Here is a 14,370-nt window from a genome sequence, read left to right as displayed (position 1 = left end):
GTATTTATTGGGAAAGAGCTTAGTACATTTCCATGGTAAATAATACTTGTTTTTGGTCGTGTGTATGTCTGTGTATACATGTACACACACACACACACACACACACACACACAGAGGATGTCCCAGAAATCTTAGTGCCATTTTGGAATGCCCTGCATAATATCATATTAAGAAGGACCTCTGTATGCTTATGTTCTTTAGAGTTTTTAGCATAAATGAATGCTGTATTTTCCAAGGCCTTCCTCTCATCCCCTGACCCAAATCTGTTGATTATAATTATGCAGTTTTTGGTTTTGGTTTTGTATGTGATTATTTATATTATTTTCCTAATTTTGAACCATCCATATAGCCTTGGCATAAATTCAATTTGGTCATAGTGACCAAGTGACCATTTTACCTAAGAAGTAAAATGGATGTCCCGTGAGTTTTTGGATATATTGATATACTGTGAGGGTTTTATTTGCATTTTGTCCATTGATTAGTAATACTGCATTTTCAGTGTTCATTAGTGATATTGGTCTATAATTACATTTCTATGCTTTATCCCTCCCTGATTTAGGTAGTAGGATTTTACATTATCATAATCAGACAGAATGTAATTCTCATTAGATTGTAAGCTCCTCAAGGGCAAGGACCGAACTGTCTTTACCTTTCTTTTTATCCTCAGCAATTAGCATAGTGCCTGGCACATTGTAGGTGTTTAATAAATGATTATTGACTGACTAACTTCTTAATTATTAAGAATAATTTTGTAGCATAACATAATTGCTTGTTAAGTGTTTGGTAGAATTCATTTGTAAAACTGGACTAGATTTTTTCTTTTTGGTAGTTCATTTATAACTTATTTAGTTTCTCTTTCTGATATTGAATTGTTTAAGATTCCTGTTTCTTTTTTTGCTAATTCGGGTATTATATAGTTTTGAGTATTTTATATTTCTCTTCCATTTTCTTTAAATTCTCAGTTTTTCTGGCATATAATTGGGCACAATATTTTCTGAGAATTCTTATTTCCTCTCCATTGTTTGTTAATTTTCAATTTTCACAATTTGATTTTCCTTTTCCTTTTTTGATCAAGTCTTTTAAAAAAATACCTTAAGACTTCAGGGACTTAAAAATATAGTCTTGTGTGCTGCAGACTCATTTGTCTGGGGGTAGTATAACTCAAATTATTATTTCCCTATCCCCAAGGTGCTATACAATGTTGTGGTCTCTGGGATCAGGTTGTCATTAAAACAGCCAAATATTTTGTAGCAAATAAATGATTTGTAATGAATCCTAATTTGGGTGATGACTACCAGGAATCTGCCTGGAATAACTAACCAACTTTTATCCCTGCTTAGCGTTGTTTCTTAGATTGGTTCAAATAAAACCCCAATGATTTGTATGCTCTGTATTAAAAAATGCCAATAATTAGAACCTGTGAAGCTGATATGTGAGTAAAGTACATGCTAGACAAATTAATGGTCTAAATGAGTTCAACGGTTAGTTTTCTGAAAAGAAGAGCCAAATAGATTAAGGATTTATAAGGCTATTTTGTAAGTGAATACTACTGCTGAACCATAGTATCATAGATTTAGGATTCGAAGGAAGCCTAGAGATGGTCTAGTCAAAATCCCTCATTTTACTGATGATGAACCTTTCATAATAGTGAGAGAAATGATTATTAATAACCGATGGTTTGGAGAGATCCACAGTTCTCCCCTTTTATCTAAAGTCCTCATTTTAAAGTTTAGCATCTAAAGGACAGGACTGATAGCATATAGGATTAATATTCTACTGAATCTAGGTAGTGCTACCCCACCCAACCCTACAGGGAATTTAATCTAAGGTGAAACTCTCGGTCCATCATGTTCTGCTCAGGCTTCATGGGGGATATAGACCCTTTACCTATATTTCCCCAGGGCTGGGTGTGATTTGGAAGTAAATGACATGGTCTGAGTTACATCTCCCAGTTCCTCATTAGTATAGGTCCACCTCTCATTATAATATTCATTCTCTCTAATTAATTGTTAACCAATCAGAGTTGATTGCCACTCTTAGGAACACCCACTCTTCCAAGGGCATATAAATTGTGAGCCCACCACCATGATTCATCTTTGGCATTTGAAAGTGTCATTGACCCATTTTATTGGTAATATGCTAGGCTAGCATTATTAATAAAATTATTAATTACACAGAAATTATGTTTCTCAAACTTTTAAAATATCTCAGTGGTTAAGTTAAGTCTAATGTCACACAGTAAGTAGCAGAATTAAGTCTACTTACTCTAAATCTAGACCTTTCCACTATACTAGGGCAAAAAGTTTTGAATGCCCCTTGATCTGCCTGAAAGAGTTGGAAGATTTCAAATAGAATAGTGTGAGCTTGATCTTGCTCTTTCATTCAAAGGGAGCCATAACACAGATGGCTCTTTAAGTGTTCAGATTTGTGAGGTAGCACCATGTCCTGGGGAAGATACTGGAAAACAGTGGGAACAGAAATTGTGTTGAGGTAGACCAAAATGACTTCTGGGCATGGCTTATGGTGGCAGCAAAGTGGTGAAATACCAATATGAGAAAGAAGTTGGTATTATTGGGAGCTAGGGAAATGAAGATAATATAAAGAAGAAATAGAATAAGAGAGCAAGAGAGGAGAGAGAGACAGACAGAAAGACAGAGACAGAGAGAGAGAGAGAGAGAGAGAGAGAGAGAGAGAGAGAGAGAGAGAGAGGCACTAATGCAGCAAGGAAATGGCAAAAGAGGCACCAGGGCCTTCTATGCAGCTTTGACATAAAAGGCAGTTGGTAAAAATTGTTTGGATTATTGAGTTGTGGGATGAAGTACAGGTTCCTGGTGGGGAGGAAATCTGGATGTTGCCAACCATTGGGGTCCTATCCAGGTTAGTGCAATAAGTTATGTGGATTATACAAATATTTTAGGAGAGTTGGCCTATCACAAGGATGGAGGTGTCTTGATTCTTTCAAGAACTTTGAGGTCTTCCCTCTTGGAGAGGAGGGAAAACTAAGGTAGTTATGATGTGTTTTTATTGCTTCTATGAATTCTTCATACCAGCAAACCAGACTATTCTCTCCTGCATATGTTGCGCTGTCATGGTTTTGCTTGTATTGTTTCCCTATGCCTTACTACTGCCTATAGTACTCTAATTAGAGGACAGTGGCCCTATAAAAGATAAGGGAGGTTCTTGATGGTACACGGGTTCGAGGGGGATTTTTTTTTCTGTATTTTTAAATGTGTCAAATAAAAGTTGTTCTATGCCCGATGCCTTGTATCCTTGTAGGGGAGCTAATGCTGTCCATTTGGTGGGAATGCCAGATACTCCCAGGTTCAGTTGAAAAAAACAGGAATATCTTCAGGTTCTTCATTAGTGGAAGTTTTCTCTGAAACATGATTCTCCAAGAAGAAAAATCTAGTTTTATTCTTTCTTGCCCTCATTTATTATTATGTATATTATTATTATATATACTTTATTAGGATTATTATATATGCTTTAGAGCAGATATTCGGGAAAGTGGATAAAGTGCTAGGCCTGGAGTCATGAAGCACTGAGTTGAAATCTAGCCTCAGATACTTACTAGCTCTGTGACACTGGGCCAGTCTTTTACCCTCTGTCTCAGTTTCCTCATCTGTAAAATGGGAATTATATTAGCACCTGCTTGCCAGGTTTATTGTGAGGATCAAATAAGAAAATAATTGTAAAGTGCTTAGCATAGTATATAAGCATATAAGTATATAGCATATAAGCATTATGTGTTATGTTTATTACTTAAAATAAAAAAGAAAATAAACCATTATTTCTTGAGAAATACTTCATATTCCAACCTTTCCCTTAGTCTTATAGTATAAATTAGTGAATTTGTATTGGGATTGGTCAGAGCTAGTTAGTGAACAGTGTCTTAATGGCAGAGTTCATCAAGTTTCCTTTTTTTTTTAAAGCAAAATATAAATCTGTGTGCAGTATGTGATAAGCACTTAATTGTTTGTATATCTCACTCGGGTTTATGAGGTTGGAACTACAGGTGTTAGTGTTCCCATTTTACAGAGGAGGAAACAAGCTCCAAGAAGTAAAATGAAGTCTTCATGATTACATGGCTAGTAAATGTTGGAAGAAGGATTTGAACTCAGGTCTTCCTGACTTTAATTCTAGCACTCTGTTGAGTACAGAAATGTATTTCCTTTGTATCATTATTTGGCTTGATTGTGTGTGTGTGTGTGTGTGTGTGTGTGTGTAACTGATCATATTTGCTGCCAATGGATCTGTGTCTTTTGTTGGTTTCATGATGTGATCCAAAATGTGTGGGTGGCATTAGTGATCATGGGTGATGCTGTATATTTTGGAGCCTAAGGAAATTTTAACTGGACTCAAAATTATTTTGAACATGTGGGACTGTTTGGAAGAGATGCTGCCATGGACCCCAGCTCAGAAGTATTTATCTTTGGAAAGGAGGTGGGACATGTTGCCAACCTCAAGTAGTGGTATTTCTCTTTTTCAGAATAATAGGCACTTAAAGTCTGCCCTTGTCTCATCCTTAATATCAGTTAAATATTAGTTAAATATCAGTTAAAAAAAAAAGAATGCAGTGGCTTCTTGCCTCTATCAGTACTTCTCTCTTTAGTCAAGCTTGAGGAAACTTTGTTTTCTTCTTTTACTTTCGTGGAGGTTGTCCCCTTTACTGTCATACAAATGACAGGATGATTAAGGGAACTAAAATGGGGAGAATGTCTATTTTGCCTCCATTGGCAAAGTGGTAAAAGTAATTAGATGTGAAACCACTTATTTTCAAGTTTAATGTCCCTTGTATATTTCCTGTCCTTTTCCCCACTTCCCCTTCTCCTAACCCCCGTTCCTACCCCCATCCATGTCATTTGCCATAGCTTGCCAAGCCTGAAAAATTCAGATGTCTCTTTGGGGATTAATTCTACCATTCAAAAAAAAAGCCCTATGAGATGTCAGGGCTCAATTAGAAATTAAATAAGATTGTAATTAAAAAAAATCCATGAACAACAGTCTGAAAGCTTGTCAGGGCATGTTGGTTTGGGCTTCATTTGAAATGGATTACAATAATGGAATCATAGAGCATAGCCTTTTAAGCACTTCTGCCCATTAGCCTCATCAAGTAATTGGAAGCTTGTAGGCATCACTAACAACAGAGGATAAATCCTTGGCATTGGAGAAGTACATTTTACTCTTCTAGGCTTGGCTGGAGAGAAAAGTGCATTGTTGAATTCTCTATAGATTTGTGGACATCCTGAGCCCAAGAGGAGGAAGTCAGATGGAGGTAGTGATGGAATGCCTGTGATTTGCTTAAACGAACACTCCATTTCATTTCTACTTGGTTCTTGCGACTCATTGAGAGTAGAATGGGATCTCAGTGGGCCATGTGACAAGAATCTCTGTACATGTATTTCTCAGAAAATACTATTTCTTGAAATTTTAAGTTAAAAAAAAAGTCATGGGAGTAGAGAAGCAATAACAAGAAATGTCATTCTGACCAGATTGTTAAAGAAACAGATTTCTGTTTAAAAGGATGGAAAATGAAGAAATGAGAAAGTGAGAAAGTTCCCCCCAAATGAAACCAGGAATATTTTCCAAAAGCTTTTCTTAGCATTTAATGTGAAAAATTCTGTGTTCTTAAGTGACATTCATTTTGTAAAGGTCATACTTTTTCCTCAACTGTTTGGATTTATTAGTATTTCTTGATTCAAGAAAGAGTAAATCACTTTCAGACAAATTTTAGGTCGGGTTAAAAAATTTTCTAAATGTATTTTCAGATCAACTTTACACAGAGATGTTTTATTTTAGAGATGAAGTTGCCAGCTACTTTTTACTCCTTGTGTGAAAGAGAAACTATTTTAATTAAAAAAACCCATTTTTAGTTTATAGTTCAAAACTTACTGTGGCAACTGCAAGACTTATGAATTATAGCATAAAATGATTTGAAACTAGATTTAGAAAAGTAACTTCCTCTTCTGAGAAATTTTTATACTTATTTTTCCCTTTGGTGAGAAGTATGGGAAAGCTTGTCAGAAAAAAAAAAATGACTAGATGTTATTCCATTTCCAAGGAGGCTAGACCAAAGATAGACACATGGCTAACAGGTGCAAACTTTACCAGGAGGGATATTGAATGAGATTGTTGTCAGTAGGGGTAGTTAGGCACTGAAAAAAGTTCCCTGGGGGAGGTTACAGGTTCTTGGTACCTGACGATCTAAAGTTGGATAAATACCCACCTACTAGGAAGTTTTAGAGACTGTTCTAGATGACACCAGCTTGTAGAAAACACAGATGAAACCTATTGATAATGAAGCCCTCTATGGTATCTGTTTCAGAACCCTGAAACTGACCACTCCCACATATGGTGACCTGAACCACCTGGTGTCAGCAACCATGAGTGGCGTCACCACCTGCTTACGTTTCCCAGGGCAGCTTAACGCCGACTTGCGTAAGCTGACAGTGAATATGGTCCCCTTTCCCCGTCTGCACTTCTTTATGCCTGGCTTTGCTCCACCGACTAGCCGTGGTAGCCAGCACTACCGTGCTTTAACCGTGCCAGAGCTCACCCAGCAGATGTTTGATGCAAAGAACATGATGGCTGCTTGTGACCCGAGGCACGGGCGCTGTCTTATGGTGGCAGCCGTGTTCAGAGGCCGTATGTCCATGAAGGAGGTAGATGAGCAAATGCTCAGTGTTCAAAACAAGAACAGCAGTTACTTTGTTGAATGGATTCCCAACAATGTGAAAACGGCCGTTTGTGACATCCCACCCCGGGGCCTGAAAATGTCTGCCACCTTCATTGGTAACAGTACTGCTATCCAAGAGCTCTTTAAGCGTGACATATGTGACATAGTTCTTTTAATTTAAGAAGACTTTATAGGGTACCTAAGTTAAAATCAAATGACTTTCAACCCATCCTGGCTCTGGTTACTTTTATTTGTAGGATTTAGCCTTGTGTTCAGTCTGCTAGTTTGAGGCTTTTAAACTAAAGAATGAAGAAGTCTCGTTTCTTTTGACCAAAGGACCTGCAAAGAAGGTCTTTTTTGATCCTTGAGGAAAAGTAACCATTTCCTCCAACAGTGGAAAGCAAGAGGAAAATCTGAATGAAGTAGGATAGATAGGATAGAAGTGTAAATATATGATATAGAAAGACAGTGCTTCAATTTGACAAGCAAAACTGACTTGAAATAAGTTGTCTTATTAGACGTATTCAAAGAAACCATGTTCTAATAGCAAAGTTCTTCTAATTCTTCACAAGAGAAATGTTAGAATTCTTGGGTGAGAGTAGATGAGAATGACAGCTCTTCAGAGCCTTAGATGCTGTGATTTCCTGTGTCTGCGTGGTATCCTTTCTCCTCCCAGTGTATTCTTTACTTATTTTTTCACAGCCTCTCCCTTTGGAATATCACATTCCCAACCATATGATATTTTCTTGCCTTGAGAGATGAATGAAAAACTCCAACTCCTAGAAGTTTATGTCAGTCTTTCCCCCTCACAGAGGAAGCATTACACTATGATCCTATGAGTTCCTTACTTTCAACAAAACATGTATTTGTTGTGTGCTGGGAAATTGTGTTATCATTACCCAATATTTATGAGATACACATCCAATTTCCAAAAAAAGTTAAAATTTTACTTTTTTGTCCAAAATAGACATTGTTTAGATAATGTCATTCTGAGTTGAAATTAGGGGACATTTCTTTGTCTTTTCTAAGAGGAATTATCTACAGTCAGGTGAACTGAGTTCAGCTGCAGACTGAAATGGAGATTTTTTGAGTTCTAATTTTTATTCTGATTTTTACTTAATTCCTCAGGTTATGGCTGCTTTTCTATCAGTCCCTATATGTAAATTAAGTCTAGTTGTGGTAACTTGTCTTCAGAGAAACATTCTAAACAATCGGTCAACAAGCATTTAAGTCCCTTCTATGTGTTAGATGCTGGGATACAAAAAAGAGAGTAAAAAAATGATCCCTGTTCTCAAGGAGCTCACAGTCTAATGGTGGAGGCAACATGCAAATGACTGAACAAATAAGATAGATACTGCATAGTATAAAGTAGAAGCAACCTCAGAGAGAAGGCACTAAGCATTAAGGTTGGAAAAGACTCCTTGCAGAAGGCAGGGTTTTAGTTGAGACCTGAAAGAATGATAGGCTGGGGGACGGGTTTTGTAGAGAGTGGCTAATGACAGCAAAAAACTTTCCAAATACAAAGAGCTATTTGAATATTGGATGATAACATTGTCTAGCATTGTTCATCTCAGAAGGTATCAAGAAAGCCATTACTCCATTAATTGGATAAGACAACTTTCAGCTTTGAAACAATGGGTGCTATGCAGATGCATTCTGTAGAATGGATTTCCAACTCTTCTTGATCTGTGATGCATACTATGATCCACTCTCCGTGCTCCTCCATGATAAATAAATAAACCTGATTCTGTTTTTTTCAGGCCAACAACAATAAAGGTCATTTTGTCTTTATTCACATTTGGCCATATTGAGGTGAGTACCTTTATCAATGACCAGAATGAATGAATAAAAAGGCATGTATGTGTATGTGTACACATGTATGTATGTATGTTGCCGTTGTAGGTGATGTGTGTGCTTATGGTTCTGTAGGGAAGTGGGAATACATATCTCTAGAATCTCCTCTAATTACCTCTCTCCGAGGGAGATTTTGATTCCTGCTATGAGAGGAGCAGGAGATTAGGGCCACGTAGTTGACCAATCTGCTTTCCTCAGAGAGGGGACTAGATTAGTGTGGAATTATATCCATCACTCCTTAAATATTATTAGTCTAGGGGAAATTATTGTTAGGTTCAAGCCACCGTCCTATTTGCTATAACTTAATGCTGAAGGAGTACCCTATGCTATATATCCAAAGTCTTGTTTCCCTTCCCATCAAATGCCAGTTCTAAAAAGATCATCACACATAATGTGTACAATTCTTTACAACATGACTAATGTGACAATATGTTTAATATGAATGTATGTGTAGAGTCTATATCAGATAGTGTGCCGTCTTGAGGAGTGAGGTGAGGAGAGAAGAGGAGAAAATTTAAAACTCAAAATCTTATGGAAGTGAATGTTGAAAACTAAAAATAAATAATTTAATAAAAAAGAAAGCTACATTTAAAAAAATAAAAACTCATTACACATAGTGAATAGCAAATAAACCTATTTATCCAAGCAGAAATCAAATAATATGTAGAATGAATATGTTCTCCCACTGGGAGTAAGATAACTTAAAAAGGCCAAGGTATCCCACTGCATCCAGGGCCATCTCTAGTCATCCTGATCTATATCTTGCGACAGGACCCAGATGGCTCTGGAGGAGAGAGTGAGGTTGGTGACTTTACACAGCCCTACCTCACTTAAATCTGTTTCATTTGTAAGTCATGACATCACCTTCCTGATGTCATGGTTCTGTTTTAGAATAAAGGCCAAACAAAGAATAAATGACAATGAACGAATGAATAAACACTGAATGAGATATATCACTTCAACCAAGAGATATCCCTTATTGAACTCAAAGGGAAATTCCCCTAAGTCTTTAGTGTAGTAAGCTGGGGGAAAGGATTTAATTGTGGTCTTGGCTCTTCTACATGTTGGCTCTCTTTCTCCAGTCATTTTCCCTTGAAGAGAATCTAGAACCACACATGTCCTTTCTTGAATCCAGAAGATGTAGGATCTTTCCTTTCCCATGCTCTTGCCAATTCTGCCTCTTTTGCAGGTAAGAAGCATAGAATATTCATTCTCCATCAATTAAGAGAATCTTATACAAATTAAGCTCCTAGCATGTGCCAGGGATTGGAACTGGGATCATTAGGTCCTGGGGATACAAATATAAAATCCAGACAGTTGTCATGGAGCTTACTTTATAATAAAAGGAGATAGTATATATGGGAAGGTGGCAGCCATGGAAGGGAGTTTTTGTCTGGGGAATTGAAGCAGCACTAGTGTGCATAACTGCTAGGCAGTTGATTGTTGACCTTTTCAGAATCACTGTTGGTTTTGACTTGAATAATATTGCCAGAACATGAAGTGGAAGAGAGAGAGAGAGAGAGAGAGAGATAGATAGACAGACAGACAGACACACACACAGATAGAGAGACAAAGAGAGAGACAGAGAGACACACACACACAGACAGAGACAGACACACACAGAGACAGACAGACACACACACACACAGAAAGAGACAGAGAGAGACACAGAGAGAGGGAGAGACACACACAGACACACAGAGACACACACACACACACACACAGAGAGAGAGAGAGAGAGAGAGAGAGAGAGAGAGAGGAGAGAGAGAGAGAGGAGAATGGTAACATACCTGGGGCAGAAACAGTCCAGCTAGACATAGGAAGTTAGGTGAGTTTGAACTATTTACTGGCTTAATCAAGCTCATGGCCATGATGGAATTCCAAAGCTAAGCAGGCTAATTCTCTCAGGGATAACAGAAACAAAACATTCATCTTTTCTTCCCTTTTCTCCCCCTCCTCCTGTTTTTATTAGTACAGTCTCACTGGTGGCAGGTGAAAGGGGATAGAATTAAACCACATAAGGATCAGTTAAAGGAATGAGGATACTTAGTGGGGAGAAGAGAAGACTTAGAGGGGACCCAATAGCTGTCTTCAAGTACTGAAGGGTTGTCATGTGCAAGAGTTAACATCTCTGATTTCTGTTTATCAGCTTTGACAAATGGGTTATTTGCTATTTGGTATGTGTGATGGTCTTTGTGCAACAGATGGGAAGGGAAACATATATATATATATATATATATATATATATATATATATATATATATATAGCTTGAGGTACTCCTTTTCTATTAAACTTATTCTATTTGATCCCACTGGGCAAAACTAGGAAAAATGCATGTAAATTACAAAGAGACAAATTTAGGCTTAACAGAAGAAAAATCTTGCTAATGGTTGGAGCTAAGCAACAGTAGAATGGGCTGCTTGGGGAAGTACATACCCCCCTTGCAAGAGGCTGGGTGACCACTCCTTGGTAATATTGTAGAGGATATCCTTGTTCAGAAATGGGGTGAACTAAATAGCTCTGAGGATCCCTCCTCTTCTGAGATAGTACAATTCTTCCAGAATGGCCTCAACACTTTTCCTTCATGTGGCCAAGGTGGTTCAGTAGTTATTTCCTGATTTTTGTATCAGAGGTAAAGTGTCTGACTTTCCTAAGTTTTTTATTCCATTTGAATTTGGCCCAGCCCAATGCAAAGAACAAAACCCTATTTAAAAAAAAACCCTATACTTAAAATCATTGACATAATAATGGATAAGACTGGGGCAGATAATCCTTCCTTGGCACACAATTTAATAAATAAGCCAAGTAAATCTGTATATACACATACCCATTCCCCCCCAAGAAACACATTCTTTTCACTCCTTTAATTTCCCCAGTGTTCACAGCCATGCTGACATTTCCTAAACCCACACAATTTTTATTTTACTCAGGAAAAAGGGGAAAAATTTTGACTGAAGTAAAATGTCTTGTATTGAAACCATCATTCTTGATCAATGACCTTTATTTGCTTGTTTTCCATGTTACTAAAAGATCAGTTCTTTAATACCCATGATGAAAACAGCTGCTAAACATTTCCAAACCAGAAGTCCTGAAACATAGTCAATAGCTTTCAATATTACTGGGTCATCTCAAGGCAAATTGACCCCTGGTGTCAGCCATAGAAAAGCCAAATGAAGGCTTTTGTTGGGGGAAGAGGGAGGTGTGCTTTCATACTATTCTTAAGGTCAAATCTAGTGAGAAAGGCTTTATCATTACATCTCGTTATTTAATAGTCATTTTTAGCAAATATTTTGCTGCCAAGAATGGGCAGTGGATATTATTATGAGGAGAAAAATTGCTCGTATCTCCTTCTGCTAGAAGGATACATCCAAGGAATGAAATTTCTGTGGCTAAGAGCATAGAATGTCCTCCCCCACAGAAAAGCCTCTGAAGACATGGTGAAAACCTCTGTTTACCCACCTTTAAAGACTCTGCTTTTAAATTTCAGTCAACAGGCTGTTCAGCTATAATGGTCAAACCTTTTAGAGGAGCTCCCATGGCTTCTGTCACTAAGAAGTCAAGGCTTGAGTACTAATTTTTTTTTTAACTTCAGCAAATCATTGAATCTCTTTCTGGCAAGCAATCCTATTCAACACTATTGTACCCTGACAATGGGTTGGGGAAACATCTTAGTTGATGACATTTAAATACGTGTTTACTTTGGAGTCAATCTGTTCTCATAGTTGAGTGTAACAGATTTTGATCTCTCACCAAGTTCGTTTCTGAAATCCAGAGAAAAACATCCAAATTTCCTTGAGGTACAATAGTAGCCTTATGAAGAGAACATAAAGAGATACACACACAATTCCCAAACTATCATGGGCTTTGGCTGAAAAGTGAAGTTTTAGACTTTCACCCAAGTGACTGTGGCTAAGCGGCATCAGAATTATACTTTTTCATATTCTCTTTTAGCAAAGCCACAGTTGATGGTCTCAGTACCATCATCAGCACTTATGGAGTTTCCTTATAGTTATTGTGTTAGTATGGGGAAAGGCAAAGCAGCTCAATCACAGGAGCAGGAAGTGAGCAGGTGCAGTCATTGAATTATGATTGTGCACCAGCATTTTCATTCAGGCTGGGAACACATTCAGTGAAAATATTTAAGTGGAGTGAAACAATCTTGTTGATTTTGTAACTGTGCTGGTCTGGAGTCCATAAGAATCTCCACATTATGTGTTCGTGTATCCTGCTGGCACATCTCTCATTCTGGCAGGGCAACCCAGAGATGTCCTGGATGTAGTTCTATGTGCAATTTTTGTACCCACAGGTCTGCTATCAAGTTGTTTTGAGGTTCAGGTACATTCTGAACTGCTGAAGAACATCTGGGTTCATGCCTTAGGTCAAAGAAATCCTTAATCGCCATAGTCAAGACTACTTCCTTTACTATGGGATATACAAAGTACGAGTTACTGTACCTTGAATTTTTTTTGGAAGCTAAGCCCAGTGTTCTCTCAAAGCCCTGAGGAGTGACCTACTTGACTCAGCCCAGAAATGTCTTGCAAGCAAGGGAGAGACTCTGTGTCTTGGCTATGCTATTTTCACAAATGAAATTCATGGGGCCAATGACCTGTAGCAACCTTTTTGAGTATGAAACCACTCTCCACAGGGACCAAGGTGGTGGAGGGGAACGTGTCCACCAAGAGCTGGTGCACGTGTTGATACATGTGGTATTGAGATCATCAACTGTGGTTCTGCTAAAGCAGAATATGAAAAAGCATGATTCTGGTACTGTTTAGGAACAGTCACTTTCTTCCTTCTTTCCTCCCTCCCTCCCTTATAAACAAGTGAGGCAGAGAAAAAGAAAGATAAGTATATTCAGCATCTTATCATTGGTGGGTAGATAGGCCTACCAATTAGTCAATGGCTAATAATAGATTTAGATGACAGGGGCAGCTAGGTGGTACAGTGGGTAGAACGCTGGGCCTGGAGTCAGAAAGACTCATCTTCCTGAGTTCAAATGCGACCTTTAGTATCTTTGCCAAGAAAATCCCAAATGTGGTCACAAAGAGTTGGATGGAACTGAAATGACTGAACAACAACAACAATAACAACGCACACATGTAGAAATACAAAGAAAATGCAAGGTGATTTCCCTGGGGAGGTACTTAACACCTGGGAAGATCAGAAAAAAGCCTAGTGTAGCAGTTGGCTTTTGAGTTGAGATTTGAAGGAAACTGGACTTCTGAAAGGGCAGGAGTGAGGAGGGAGATAGTCTGTTCAAAGGCACAGAGATGGAAGGTGGGGGGCTCTGTGTGAGGAAGAGCACAAAGTCCAGTCTGGCTGGAATGTACAGTGTGGGAGGAGGAATAATACGCAACAAGCTTGAAAGGGGAGGTTGGGGCCAGCTTTTGAAGGGCTTTAAATGTCAAACAGGAGGTTGTATTTGATCTTAGAGGAAATGGAGAGCCACTGGATTTTCTTGAGTAGAAAATTTTCTTGGCTGGACTCGTGCTTTAAAAAAATCATTTTGGCAGCTATGTGGGTAATGGATTAGAAAAGGGGGAGGCGATTCAAGCTATTATTATCTTTTATTGTCCAGGCAAGAGGTAATGAGGGTGGTGACTAAGCAACTGGGGAAAAGGGGATGGATACAAGAGATTCTGTGGTAGTAGAACTAATAAGACTTGGCAACCGTTTGCATACATGGGAGGTGTGGAAGAATGAAAAGGTGAGGATGTTTCTAAAATTGCTCACGTGAATGATTGGAAGGATAGTAGGTGGTGCCCTTGACTGAAATAAGGAAGCTTGGAAGGGGTGGATTTTTAGAGAAAGATAAGTTTTATTTTAGACATACTGAGTT

At 38.1% G+C, this 14,370-nt stretch overlaps 1 protein-coding gene across 1 annotated transcript; it reads left to right on the top strand.

Moving 5' to 3' along the window:
- Positions 1-4,404: 4,404 nt before the first annotated feature.
- LOC110215092 (tubulin beta chain-like) lies at positions 4,405-6,857 on the top strand. Its single transcript, XM_078149139.1, is given in 3 exon segments — positions 4,405-4,443; positions 6,266-6,288; positions 6,290-6,857. Coding segments are annotated over 3 exon segments (630 nt in total).
- Positions 6,858-14,370: the final 7,513 nt, after the last annotated feature.

The sequence above is a fragment of the Phascolarctos cinereus genome, unplaced genomic scaffold, assembly GCF_003287225.1.
Source record: "Phascolarctos cinereus isolate Bilbo 61053 unplaced genomic scaffold, phaCin_HiC Scaffold_2;HRSCAF=192, whole genome shotgun sequence".
Classification (NCBI taxonomy): Eukaryota; Metazoa; Chordata; class Mammalia; order Diprotodontia; family Phascolarctidae; genus Phascolarctos; species Phascolarctos cinereus.
The sequence above is the reverse complement of the archived record's forward strand: the minus strand, read 5'-3'. Positions and strand labels throughout refer to the sequence as shown.